The 14,688-nt window shown below is 36.3% G+C and overlaps 1 protein-coding gene across 6 annotated transcripts in view; it reads left to right on the forward strand.

The window, feature by feature from the left end:
* Positions 1 to 14,688, forward strand: part of UBR3 (ubiquitin protein ligase E3 component n-recognin 3) — a 209,680-nt gene that overhangs the window by 184,340 nt on the left and 10,652 nt on the right. For all 6 annotated transcript variants that reach the window (XM_088829999.1, XM_088830004.1, XM_088830007.1 and 3 more), the window contains 2 exons: positions 1,225 to 1,328; positions 10,128 to 10,252. In XM_088829999.1, the coding sequence (XP_088686125.1) occupies positions 1,225 to 1,328; positions 10,128 to 10,252 (229 nt within the window). The remainder of the gene's footprint in view (positions 1 to 1,224; positions 1,329 to 10,127; positions 10,253 to 14,688) is intronic.

A 14,688-nucleotide genomic window follows, 5' to 3' on the forward strand; every position in this document is an offset into this window, starting at 1 on the left:
ATATACCTAATTTATTTACTCCTAATTTACAGAAATACAGAATCTGTACTTTATGCTACCACTTGTGTAATCAGTGGTAAACCATTTCTGAGGGAATTTGAATAATAGGTGAGGAAGTGGTGCCCCCTAAATTTTTTTCTTCCTAAGAACTTTGGGCTTGTAAAGAAGAGATGCCAGGGAGACCTAAGAGACAATAATAGGATTCATAGCATTAATGGAAGTTTATCTTTGGCGAGAAAGACAAGTATTAAAGAGATATTTGTAGAGAATGGAGATGTTCAAAGAGCTGTCTTCCTTTGGCAGTTCCATAAGCGTCATAGAAGCAGGGGTTGTTTACTCACATGTATCCAGTGCCTGGCCAGCAGTTAATTAATTCACTATTTTGCTGAATGACGAGGCCTTATAAAAGATTTCAGCAGTTTTTATTTATCCCAAATCTAATGACATATAGCTTCAGAATTTAGCTGATTCTGAATGCTTAAGATTTACTTTTGTTCTCCGACATGAAAAATTAAACCTGTGATCAAAAAATTCAAGTTTCTAAAGGAGTTTTAATTCTAATTATTTTAGAATGAAAAGAGCTGCTCTATAATATGTTCTGTGTGTTTTATGGTACTATACATTAGGTTTACTAGTTTGTCTTTTATAGTATATTTTAAGTTCAGCTTTGGTTATTATATCTTTTTTTTAAACTTCTGAAAATGTTAAAAGATTTTCTTTGAATTTTATATTAGTCCTAAAGTTGAAGCAACTTTTTAACAAGAGATATTAATCATACCTTTTCAATGTACTTGTTTGTGAATTGATTTTTTTGTAACACGAATATTTATTCTTTAATATGAAGTTTGTGATAGCAAGTATCCTAAGTGCTACCCCATTTGTAGTGAAGCTAATTCTCTTAAATTCCATTTAATACTTTGTTTGATTTCTGTAATCTGAGAAATCAGAAAGATTCACAATCAAGTTAATGTGTCCCAATTGTTTAAGTTAGTAAGACCTAATAAATTTTCTAGGTAATTTTTTCCTATTAGGCAGAATCAAAGAAATATGTGAGCCTAGAATATTATATTTTTAGGCAAAAATGTGGTCCTAACTTTTTCTTTTGAGATTTCTTAGTTGCTTACAAAAGTTTGGTTTCTGTTCCATACACATATATGTGAAATATAAAGTGAGTTAGAAAGAAAATACAATACTGTCTAAAGTGATTATGCATTTTTCTTTTAGACTGGGAAATGAGGAACAACAGCCTGAGGTTCCAGTTCTTTATCATGATGTTACATCCCTTTTGCTCATCCAGATCTTAATGATGCCTCAACCCTTGCACAAAGGTATGTCTTTACAATTTAGATTCTTAGGTTATATTGTATATACAATGAATATTCTAAAAATTACAAGCATCAATATAACATTCAGTCTGATGGAAATGTTCTGAGATAAATAGCGTTGTAATCATGTATTTCTAAAGATGAGAGTGAAGTAAAGAATTTTTTTTCCTTGTGGGTCTGTTTTTAGCTCTTTAGTCAATATTTAGGTAGATATGGGGGAGTCACTGAAAATCTTTAAGAAATTAAAATGATAGTACAAAAATGTGAAAAATAGAGCAAACTTACAACTTTAATGCCTTTACCTACCTACATGCATAGATATTTTGATATAGAAGTATCATAGAGTTATTAAAAATGTGATGACCCGTTATTTTTAGTGTTAATATTGTACTAGTAATTTTTGCATACTAACTTTTACTAGTATGATATTGATAGCATTCATAATTATTGCTCCCTAGTTGTATGAGTTGTAGAGTTTTTAATATATTTTGAATATTAAACCTCTCTGGATATATTATCTGCAAATATCTTCTTTCATTAAGTAGGCTACCTTTTTTGTTTTGTTGGTAATTTCTTTGCTGTGCAAAAGCTTTTTAGTTTGGAGTCCCATTTATTTTTGCTTTTGTTTCCCTTGCCCAAGGAGACATATCCAAAAAAATATCGCTGAGAGTAATATCAAAGAATGTACTTGCCTTTGTTTTATTCTAGAAGTTTTATGGTTTCAGGTCTTATATTTAAATCTTTAATCCATATTCAAGTTTATTTTTGTATATGGTCTGAGAAGGTGGTCCACTTTAATACTTTGGCATGTAGCTATTCAGTTTTCCCAGCACTGTTTGTTAAAGAAGCTGTCTTTTCCCCAATCTTATATTCTTGCCTCCTTTGTCGTAAGTTAATTGACCATATACATGTGGGTTTATTTCTGGGCAGGAAAGTCGGTTTAAATGCTTGATTTGTTTACCGGTTTTCAGAAAAATAAGTAGGTTTTTTTTTTTTTTCTTAGCATCCTCCAAAGGTGATTGCTTTTTTGTTTTTTATAATTATTATGAACTAATGAATTTTAGCAAATGAAATGTCTTTTAGTTCTTGTGTAGAATAATAACTGTTTAAACACTTGTGTTTGGTTTTAATTGGCTTGTGTCCTGATGATATGACCCCAGCAATCTTTGGTGGCTTCTTCAAGCCAAGGCATTTTAATCTGTGGTTTAGGTGTTCACTGGAAAAAACACACATTTAAATAAAACACTCACACCATTAGGTGATGTGCACAGTTATTGAAAGTATGAAAAAACTCCTTGTAAGTTCAGAATGCTTATCTAGACAAGTAGAGTTGAAAATTAATTTTTGTTAAAACAGGCTAATATTTGATTAAATAGAATCTCTATATTTGATTGAAGACTAATTCTACCTCATATTAGGAAAGTATTTTGAACTCCAGAGTATTGGACAATGTTTTTTTGGAGTGCTGAAATTAGTTGTATTCGTAGACTTCCTGGAAACCATTCTAGTAAAGATTATTAAGGTAGCCTTTTGTTTTGATCATAGACTTCCATAGTGACTCAGAATATCACATTCACATGATTTTTATACTTCTATTATTCCTTGAACATACTGTACTGAAGAGGCAACTTAATCGTTGCTACACATACCTTACAGACTACTTGACATTGTTTTTAAGCAGTTAATCTATAGTTTGCACCCAGAAATAAAGATTTCTTTCAGGTAATTTCACTGTTTTTGAAATGTCCCTTTTCCTCATTTCAAACATATCAAAATAGCTTTGGTGGCCTAAAATGTTTAAAAAGTGTTTTTTTGTATGGATTCAAGACAGAGGCTGTTGGAGCTTTTATTCGTTTCTCCACATCCTTCCTTTCATTATTAAAAGAGCTTAATTTGGAACTCCCTGCTGGCCTAGTGGGCCTCCCTGGTGGCTCAGGTGGTAAAGAATCCGCCTGCGATGTGGGAGACCTGGGTTTGATCCCTGGGTTGGGAAGATCCCCTGAAGGGAGGAAATGGCAACCCACTCCAGTATTCTTGCCTGGAGAATCCCCATGGTCAGCGGAGCCTGGTGGGTTACAGTCCATGAGGTTGCAAAGAGTCAGACACGACTGAGTGACTAAGCACAGCATAGTGGGCTTTCAAGGAATTCATGAATCTCTTTAAATAATGTAAAAAAAATTTGTATGTATATGTACTTTTTTTTATGAGAAGCTCCATAGCTCCTACCATATTTTCAAATGAATCTTGACCTCTAAAACTGAGTTATTTATAAATTCTCCTGAGAACTCTTGGTCATAAAGCAAATAAATAGTTCTGTAATAAGGAATGGCAGTAAGAAAACAGCTTTTGAGTAGTTGTAGAATCAGACACAGATTTTAATGGGATGAGAAATGAGAGGGAGATGAGAGAGCAGACACAGTGAACAGAGTTATCAAGAGTAAATGTGGGCAGAGAATAGAGGTTGTATATGGATACAGTTCAGAGTTCTTTTTTTTTTGAGCAGGTTTTGAGCATGTTTAAATGTTTGCCACTTCTCACTTATTCACACCTGGTACTCCTTTACTTGGAAGCCATTTTCTTGGCTGTCCCTTTTTCCCTTTCTCAGATAGCTTGTTCATAGTTCTATTTCAATACTTGTCTCTTTGTCATAATAGTAGATTTTCTTTAATATTACTCTCTCGAGACTATCAGTTCCTCCAGGACTTACAGCATTTTGTGTGTCCCTTGTGCCTGCCTGGTACATAATGTATTCAATAATGTGAAATGAAGGGTGTTACATATCCAGTTGTCTTATTTTCTTGTAAATTGCTTATTTTCTCTTGAAATTCAAGAAAACTGTTACTTTAATTGAAATCTTTGTATCTTAAATTGTGATCACTTCTGTATAATGTTCTTTAGTAATGTTGGCAGTTTATTAAACCTAAACCTCAACTGCCCTGAATTATACCCAAGGGAGCAACATTAACTGCCTTATTTATTGTTGGATGGATGTGGGATCTTTTCCCAGTTCTGTGTTGATTAAGGCAAAGAAAGTCTTATTAAGCTGTTTGTGTTCATTACTCGTCAGAGGGAAAATAGGCTGAAGCTTATCCCACGGAAAACCACATCACAAATTGTTTTTTGTTGTAGACTCGACATTTTGAAGAGAATCAGAGCACATTAGTAACTCAGATCATAAAATGGAAGACAAAGAAGATTTGATATTTTCATGGATATGTGCAAAATGCTTTATGGAAGAGTATAATTTTTTTACAAAAAAATTCATGATAATTTTAGGAAAAGAATAAGTGTCTGATACTGTCTTCATTACGTCGTGTTTATTACTTTTATGATTTTTCACATTTGGGTTTTTTTATTTTATGTATACTCTATCTTGTCCTTAAAGAAACTTGGAGCATTTGGTATAACCTTAACTCTAAAACAGTTTATGGAAAGAAACTTTTGCAAACATTAGGATCCTCTTTGTCTTCTTGTTTATCACCTACCCTAAGCCTGGTAGTTGTAGGCAAACCAGTAAATAAATGGGTGTTAGTTGAATAACTGTACCTTTCCAGGAGAGTATAGATTCCCTGGATTACTTTTGCAAAACGCAGTGCAAATACCGTTGGATAGAGTGAATACTCCGGAGAAGGCAATGGCAAGCCACTCCAGTACTATTGCCTAGAAAATCCCATGGATGGAGGAGCCTGGTAGGCTGCAGTCCGTGGGGTCGCTCAGGGTTGGACACGACTGAGCAACTTCACTTTCACTTTTCACTTTCCACTTTCACACATTGGAGAGGGAAATGGCAACCCACTCCAGTGTTCTTGCCTGGAGAATCCCAGGGACGGGGGAGCCTGGTGGGCTTCCGTCTATGGGGTCACACAGAGTCGGACACGACTGAAGTGACTTAGCAGCAGCAGAGTGAATACTCACTAAATATTTGTCAGAATTTTAAAAAATTCTTGTATATTTTTGCCTTACCCACTGAAGAAAATCTGATGTACTCATATTTTGTTTGTATCATTCCAGACTCAAGCTGTCATTTCAGCTTAATGTCAGTATTCTTTGAACTATATTACTGTTGCAGGATCTTTATCTTGATGAAAAAAATCAGAAATACGGATAAAGATTTACACGTGATGTCTGTTTAAAAAGTTGCTTTATTGCCTTCCCTGGGGGCACAATGGTTAAGAAACTCATGCTTCCACTGCAGGAGGCATGGGTTTGATTCCTGGTTGGGACACTAGGATCCCACATACCATGCAGTGTCGCCAAAAGAAAAAAAATAAAATTGTATGTTTCAATTTTTTTTTTAACAATGTTGAATTGCATGCTGATGACAAAATGATGACTTCATCTTCTGAAATAGTGTGATGAGATAGATGTGGCATCTACTTAGTAGTTCAATTCTCACACAAATTTAAGTAAAGAATTAATTTTCATTTGAGATTCTAAGGAAAAATTCACTTTTTTAAGAGCTTCAGGCTTACATTTCTACCTTACCAAACTTACCTTGATGTGATCAGTAGGGGCAACTTTAATTATTGAACCCTTGGAAGTGCCTTGTCTCCCCAACCCCTTTCCTTTTTCCTGTCATACAGTAGCACTATAAAACTTAAAATATGTACTGTTGTTTAAAGTCTGTTTGCTTCTAACACATTTTAAATTAATATCAATCTTCCTTTGTTTACCCTCAGGTGGTTTGATAGTGTATTTTTGTTTTTCTAAAAAAAACATTGAGAATAGATGTCCAGTTCCTTTTTCCTTCATTTTAAATTTTGGTTGTTATATTTGAAGGGCTTTGCTCTTTGTTTTAACTTTGGAAGATAATAACCTGTTGACTTAATATATACCTCAAATGAGCGATTCCTTTGTTTTTTCCCTAAGTCTCTAAAAGACGTTGATTTCACACATGGCAAGTATTCAGTAAATAAATATTTCTTAAATGAATGAATAAACATGAGAACTTAAGTTTAATCTGTAACTTTAAACTGCCAGTTGAAATATTTTAGATATGATGATAATCAAGGTAGACAAAACAACTTAAAAAATGGTACTTTGCTACAACAGGAAGCTAAAATTATGCTGAAAGTAGCTGTTGTTTATTTAAGTATATCATTTCTTTTAAATTAAAAATTAATTTCTGTAGTTTATAATGAGAAGAAACTATACGTGAGTAGTGTTTCTAGGCAGTATACTTGACTTCCTGGTTAAAATCATTTTGCTTGTGCTTAGTAGACAAATTCTATTATTTTTATCTTTTTATTAAAACATTTAATCATTATGAATTTTTTAAATTTTGATGATAGCATCCTTTCCTATTCTTTGATGATTCCAAATATCTCCTGCCAGTCTACAGCTCCCTGGTGAGCTGCAGACTTATACGCTTGTACACATAATGTTACATATTCCTCAAACTCAACATATATAACATTAATTCATCTTCTTCCCATCCATGCTTGCTCTCTTCCTCCATTTTCTATTTTAGTCAATACTACTACTGTTGATATTTACCATTTGTAGAATGAAAGAATCATTATTTTCTACCTTGAAAGCTCTACCAAATTCTATAATTTCTGTTATTTAAATATTTGTCTAATTCAACCCATTCTTTTCATCAGGGCATCTAATTTGACATGTGCTAGAAGGCAATAGCACCCCACTCCAGTACTCTTGCCTGGAAAATCCCATGGACGGAGGAGCCTGGTGGGCTGCAGTCCATGGGGTTGCTAAGAGTCGGACACGACTGAGCAACTTCACTTTCACTTTTCACTTTCATGCATTGGAGAAGGAAATGGCAACCCACTCCAGTGTTCTTGCCTGGAGAATCCCAGGGACGGGGAAGCCTGGTGGGCTGCCGTCTATGGTGTCGCACAGAGTCGGATACGACTGAAGGACTTGGCAGCAGCAGCAGAGTGCTTTTGCTATCTGCTAATAGGTATTCTTGCCTCTAGTCTTGTTTTAGTGCCTTTCTCCTAAGAAGCAGCAGTGAGTATTTTAAAATTAAAATCTAATATTATCATTGTACTGCTTAAAATTACTTCTCATTGCCCAGTCTAAGTTCTGTAAATCAAAAACTTACAGATACAAAACAAGTAACATAGATAGTAGTAATAATAACATATTTACTTATTGCCATTGCCAATCCACTGTTTTAAGCTGAACCATCATTTCACTTAACCCCTTTAAAGTAGGTGTTATTATCCACCTACTTTAACAGATGAAAAAGCAACTTGCCTAAGATCAGAAGAGTCAGAATTTAAACCTAAACAATTTAGGCTTCACAGCCGAAATCCATTGTTAACAATGATGTCTTTGGTTTGATATAATTGGGGATTGGGGACTGTGGCAAGTATGCTTGGCCAAAGAGGGCAGTTACTGTTCAGCTCCAGATAATTGTCAGCATGTAAGAATGTGGGCCCAATACTGTCAGATCTTCCTATAAGTGGAAATCTGAACTTTTACAAGAAGTGTCCAATTTTTAAATGTCAGTAACTAAAAATAAAGCAGGATAAGGGCAAACCAAACATCTCTGCAGGTTGTATTCAGACAGGTAGCCTTCAGTTTACAACCTTTGGTCTTCAGCATACAGGTTACATTTCTAGCTTGGGTCACTACTTATAGTCTAGTTACACTGGGCAGTTTACAGTTCTTTTCCTATTGCTCACATCACCCGCTGAACATACATATAGCCATCTGTCTCTCTCACTATCCAGACCCTAAGGTGGTAAGTCCTTATTGTCTGTAACCTGGCATGTGTTAGGTTCCTAGGTATTGGGGTGTTTAGAAATCCATTTAGAGCTAGCTTATAAGCACAAAGAGAGCATGAATGGACTCACATAATCATACTGTAGGAATTGGAGTCCTAAGGATGATCAAAACCAGGGCTTCAGATGCTGGCAGAGTTCTTGCCATCTTGGATCTATCCTTCTAACTCTGTGGCTCTGCTTCATTCACTTTGGCTTTAGACAGTCTCTGCTGTAGACTAGGAACATGATGCCTGATATTTCCAGACTCACATCTTTACACCTTCCCTTTACCTCCAGTTTAAAAATCCCAAATAGGTACTCTGACTGGCTCAGCTTACATCAAGTTCCCACCCCAACCCATCAATATTGGTAAGAGACAGCATGTGTGTGTATGTATGCATATGTGTGCAGGCACACTACACACATACACAGAAACACACACAAATTTAAAATCAGGCAAGATTCTTTCTTAGGGCATGATTTTAAGTTGTCATTTGACTAACTGAAGAGTTAGCTGGGCTCCAAAGAGGGAATGTTTTCATTTGTACAGAGACCCAGTGGAAGGATGCTGAATACTTGTTTTTAAAAGATCCGTCTTGCTATAATAAACAAACAAAAAAGACTGCAGGGGGCAGGTCATGCAGATAAACTGCTGTGCAGAAAAGAGTTCATAAAGGAGAAGGCCTGACTGCTATCCTTTGAAAGACCTGCTTCCAAGGTCAGCCCTTGACTTGTATCTGGGATCTTTGGTTTCAGGAGGGTTTCCATCATCCCACTGATAAAACTGGCTCTCTATGCCCAAACTGTACAGACAGTGTAGTTTATGATGAACGTACTCGTTTTCTTCCTGGGAGGTATGTGTCAGGCCGTGGGTACCTCTGTGTGATCGGCTCCCAATAAAAATCCTGGGCAGAGCCTCTTAATGAATTAGCTGGTTTATATTTCAGACATACTGTCACAATACACTGATGGACACATCCTATGTGACTCTGCAGGGAGAGGACTCTTGAAAGTTTCTTCTGAACTTCACCCAATTTGCCTTTTTCATTTCCTTTGTATTTTTTGCTGTAATAAATCATAAGACTATCTGCTGCGTCTTGTGAGTCTTCCTAGTGAATCATCAAGTCTCAAAGAGGTCTTAGGAACCCCTAACACAACTATTTAGGCTGAAATTAATAGGTCTGGGCAAGATATGATGGAAGCGTGGTCCACGGTGTTGGGACTCATTTGAAAGATATTTAAAAAGAATTGATGGGATTTGGTGATTGTTTTACTGTGGGGAGAAAGACACAGGAACGTATCAAGGATGTCTACAAGTTTCTTAATTTAACATCTGATTAAGTGGTAGTAGCCGTTTACTAGGGGAGTAGCATAATATAATAGAAGGAATAATTGAAGGATCTATATGTATTCAAGTTCAGATGTGAGTGATTATTAGCTTTGTTATCACAAGCACATCTTTTGAAGCTCAGTTGTCCAGCTGAGACTGTTACAAAGATTGAAAGGAGACATTTGAAGAAATTTTGTAGGTTATTAGGTGTACATAAATGTTAATTATGATGGTTAAGCTATCATTTTTTTAAGTACCTAATGTGTGCCAGGCATTTTACATATTGTTACCATTATTTTTGCATTGTAACAGTTTTCTTTGTTTTAAAATTCAGAGTACTTAAAATATTGGGATTTTTTCCTTTTCTTTTTTACTTTGGAAGTTCTGTATTGTACTACTCTTCATAAGATATTGGAAGCAGGTAAATTGTTGGTTTTAGACACTCAGACTCCCAGACCTGGTTTTTAAGCACATGATGTGCAGTAAGGAGATTTGCCAAGAAGGTTGAAACAGAGCACACTTCCCACTGTGCTAAAAGCCTCTTATTTGTATAGTATGTAGATGAATAAAGGAAATTTGATTCCATAATTTCAGGTCTATTGGGTCACAAATACAATGCCACATTTTATTGTTGAACAACAGCCAGTTACACATGCAAGGAAAGGCATGTATTTGTGAGGTTATCTTGAGTATAAGATGTCTAGATTTCAAAGAAATAATGATCTTCTCTTTCTCTCTTAGACCACTTCACCTGCATTGTGAAGGTGCTTTTTACCCTACTGTATACACAAGGTCTTGTGGCACTTTCAGTTAAATGCAATGAGGAGGATAGGTCAGCCTGGAAACACACAGGAGCCCTCAAAAAGGTTAGTGTCTTGTCTGAATTTATCATTTAGTAGTTTGGTGAACTCATTTAAATTGGTGGTATGAATGAATGAAATTAGGTATTTGAAAGGCAAAGTGAGTTGTTAACAGTATTTTAATTGGAAATGGAGCACCATCAGGCTAAAAAATTTAAAAATGTTTTCCTTGCACAGTGAGGTCTTTTTTATTTATCTGTAAACCTTGGCCTTTCCCTTTTTGTATCTGGACAGTTTTGTTTTGCTTTTGCTGCCAGCCTTAAACTTACAGAAATTATAAAACTTACATCATCACAGTCGGCAAGTAATAAAATGTATGTAGGCTTCACTGTTTTACTTATCTGCCATCTTTTCTTCTCCTTGCCTCATCCCTAGTCACAATCCAAAGATCATTTTTGACTCACTACTTCTAGATTTAAAAATCCTTCCCTTTTCTTGGGGCTTCCCCTCTGGCTCAGAGGGTAAGGAATCCACCTGCAATGCAGAAGACACAGGAGATGCAAGTTCTATCCCTGGTTTGGGAAGATCCTCTGGAGTTCAGTTCAGTCCAGTCGCTCAGTCGTGTCCCACTCTTTGCGACCCCATGGATTGCAGCACACCAGGCTTCCCTGTCCATCACCAACTCCCGGAGTTTACTCACACTCATGTCCATTGAGTTGGTGATGCCATCCAACCATCTCATCCTCTGGCGTCCCCTTCTCCTCCCACCTTCAATCTTTCCCAGCATCAGGGTCTTTTCCAATGAGTCAGTTCTTCGCATCAGGTAGCCAAAGGATTGGAGTTTCAGTTTCAGCTTCATCATCAGTCCTTCCAGTGAATATTCAGGACTGATTTCCTTTCGGATGTGCTGGTTGGATCTCCTTGCCGTCCAAGGGACTCTCAAGAGTCTTCTCCAACACCACAGTTCAAAAGCATCAATTCTTCGGCACTCAGCTTTCTTTATAGTCCACCTCTCACATCCATACATGATTACTGGAAAAACCATGACTACTGGTTTGACTGGACAGACTTTTGTTGGCTAAGTAATGTCTCTGCTTTTTAATATGCTGTCTAGGTTGGTCATAACTTCTGTTCCAAGGAGCAGGCATCTTTTAATTTCATGGCTACAGTCACCATCTGCAATCATTTTGGAGCCCCCCAAAATAAAGTCTTTTACTGTTTCCACTGTTTCCCCATCTATTTGCCATGAAGTGATGGGACCGGATGCCATGATCTTAGTTTTCTCAATGTTGAGCTTTAAGCCAACTTTTTCATTCTCCTCTTTCACTTTCATCAAGAGGCTTTTTTGTTCTTCTTTGCTTTCTGCCATAAGGGTGGTGTCATCTGCATATCTGAGGTTATTGTTATTTCTCTTGGCAGTCTTGATTCTAGCTTGTGCTACATCCAACCTGGCATTTCTCATGATGAACTCTGCATATAAGTTAAATAAGTCGGGTGACAATATACAGCTTGATGTACTCCTTTCCCGATTTGGAACCAGTCTGTTATTCTATGTCCAGTTCTAACCATTGCTTCCTGACCTGCATACAGATTTCTCAGGAGGCAGGTCAGGTCATCTGGTATTCCCATCTCTTTAAGAATTTCCAGTTTGTTGTGATTCACACAGTCAAAGACTTTGGCATAGTCAATAAAGCAGAAGTAGATGTTTTTCTAGAACTCTCTTGCTTTTTTGATGATCCAGTGGATGTTTGCAATTTGATCTCTGGGTCCTTTTCCTTTTCTAAATCCAGCTTGAATATCTAGAAGTTCATGGTTCACGTGCTGTTGAAACCTGGCCTGAGGAATTTTGAGCATTAGTTTACTAGTGTGTGAGATGAATGCAATTGTGCAGTAGTTTGAGCATTCTTTGGCATTGCCTTTCTTTGGGATCCCTCCCCTGGAGTTACACCTTTTTAAAAACTACTTTTTGCCCCTGTTTAAGAATCATATGAACAATTTAGAAAAATTGTGCAAGTTTAGTTAAATGTAAGTATTTTCAATAGCTTGAAGATAAATGAGATGTGTATTGTTGAACCAAAAAACTGAGAGAGTAGTTTTGACTTAGACACAGGTGAAATAAGAAGAATGCATGCTCAGTCGCTAAGTTCTGTCTCCCTCTTGCGACCTACTTCCTTGTTTATTTGGGAAAGTTGGCAGGAAAAAATAATACATGTAGTGAAAATTGAAACTTTTCTTTATTCTGTAGACTTTTTTTTAAAAAAGTATTTTTAATTGGTTTATAGACTCTTAGAGAAGTTTTAAGTCTCATTGAAAAGTTTCTGTTAAAATCATATTTACTTGTATTAAAGAAGAGAAAACCAGTTATAGATACATGAAATATATTCAATATAACCTTCGCTTTTAACACTAGTCTTCCCAAATCATGATGATGTATCCAGAAATTTACTGTAGTGTCATCACGAAGTTTGTTATATCTTAATTTAGAAATACTGGTTGTTGGACATTGAATCTTAATACTAGGCTAAGCTTCTGCCACTGAATAGAGATACTGCTTTTTTGTTCAAAAAACTCTGAGAACCTCAACCGTCTCAGGTAAATGAGAAGTTTGTAACATGTAATTTATAAGGGCCCCTCTGTTTCTAAAATTCCTAAATAACAAAATGAGTTTTTGTCTTATCCTTCAGTGGTTGTTCCTTCTTGCTTCTAGTTGATTCTTGGATAATTTTGCCTCCTGCAATTCTTTCTTTCTTATAAATATTTTTGTTTCCCTGCTGCTGTGTCACTTCAGGCGTGTCCGACTCTGTGTGACCCCATAGACAGAAGCCCACCAGGGTCCCCCGTCCCTGGGATTCTCCAGGCAAGAACACTGGAGTGGGTTGCCATTTCCTTCTCCAATGTGTGAAAGTGAAAAGTGAAAGTGAAGTCGCTCAGTCGTGTCCGACCCTTAGCGGCCCCACAGACTACAGCCTACCAGGCTCCTCCATCCATGGGATTTTCTAGGCAAGAGTACTGGAGTGGCTTGCCATTGCCTTCTCCGTTATAGTCACTTTTCCCTTAATGTACTCTAATCTGATATTTTGGATTATTTATATTCAGATCAGATATAACAGGTTTCTATGCTGTGCCGTTGTTTAATTTTTTTTCAGTAAGTTTTCTAATCATGAAAAAGTATAAATTTAAACATTTTCTGATATAATTTGGTTATAAATCTGTTCATCTGACTTTACAATGAGACCTGCTGCTGCCGCTAAGTTACTTCAGTTGTGTCCGACTCTGTGCGACCCCATAGATGGCAGCCCACTGGGCTCCCCTGTCCTTGGGATTCTCCAGGCAAGAACACTGGAGTGGGTTACCGTTTCCTTCTCCAGTGCATGAAAGTGAAAAGTGAAAGTGAAGTCGCTCAGTCGTGTCCGACTCTTCGCGACCCCATGGACTGCAGCCTACCAGGCTCCTCCATCCATGGGCTTTTCCAGGCAAGAGTACTGGAGTGGGTGCCATTGCCTTCTCCAAAAATGAGACCTACTGACAGAAAATTCCCAGACAATTGTAAATCTAGGATGGGAGGAACATGAAGTAATTTAGGTAACTGTTCTGTCAGTTTTCTTTCTCAGTTTGATCATTGTTTTGGCTGGTTTTAAAAATGCTTAATAAAACATTTAATATGGAGCAGATTCTTATCAGAACATAAGTTAGAAATTTATAGCCATATAAATTGCTTTAGTGAATAAACAAAGAATTGCAATATTCCGTAGGTTGGTTTGCCACATTATTGGCTTTTTCTACCATAGATCTAAGCATTTAGATAGACAGGATTGTAAATTATAGCAGCAATAATATTTATGAAGAATGAGATATCACTGTGATTTCTGTAATTTTGTATTGTTCATTCCTCCTTTAAAAAATTTCCTTCTTTCTTTAGCTCTTCTTTCCTCTTTTAGTCTCTTCCTTCTTTTCTTTCTTCATTGAATCTCACTTATTCATTTCATCCTTGTAATTCCTTATCCTCAGGTATGATAATTCCAAAGAAAAACAGACCTAATCTGGTAAATAAAATTCATAGCTCCTGTGTATTTTTCAAAGAGATTTTAGAGTTAATTTGATAATGAGGTTTAGTTGGGGGAAAAATCATTATTACAATCAGTATAAATTGTGTTGTTTTGGTTAGTGGAATTTCTGTTAAGAGTATTTATACCAGGATTTCTTAGTCTGGGCTTCTTTCCCTTAGATTTGCTTTTGGGTTTAGGACCATAGCACCTAGCATATATTCAAAGGGCCTGTCACTCCCCAAAGTTAAGAAGCACTATAATTTAACAAAGCATCTACCCAGCAAAGCATCTGTTGCATCTCTCAACCCTTAAATTCTTTTCTTTATTTAATTCACATATATTTGCCAGTTCTGCCACAGGATTCTTCTGATCATGATCCTAGGTCTTTCATCCATGGTCTCAGAAATCCTCTTCTTAAGCTTTACTTCTTAAAAAATTAGAGCTTTATTTATTAAA

The sequence above is a fragment of the Moschus berezovskii genome, chromosome 2, assembly GCF_049115385.1.
Source record: "Moschus berezovskii isolate FMDL1 chromosome 2, NW_MosBer_1.0, whole genome shotgun sequence".
Lineage (NCBI taxonomy): Eukaryota > Metazoa > Chordata > Mammalia > Artiodactyla > Moschidae > Moschus > Moschus berezovskii.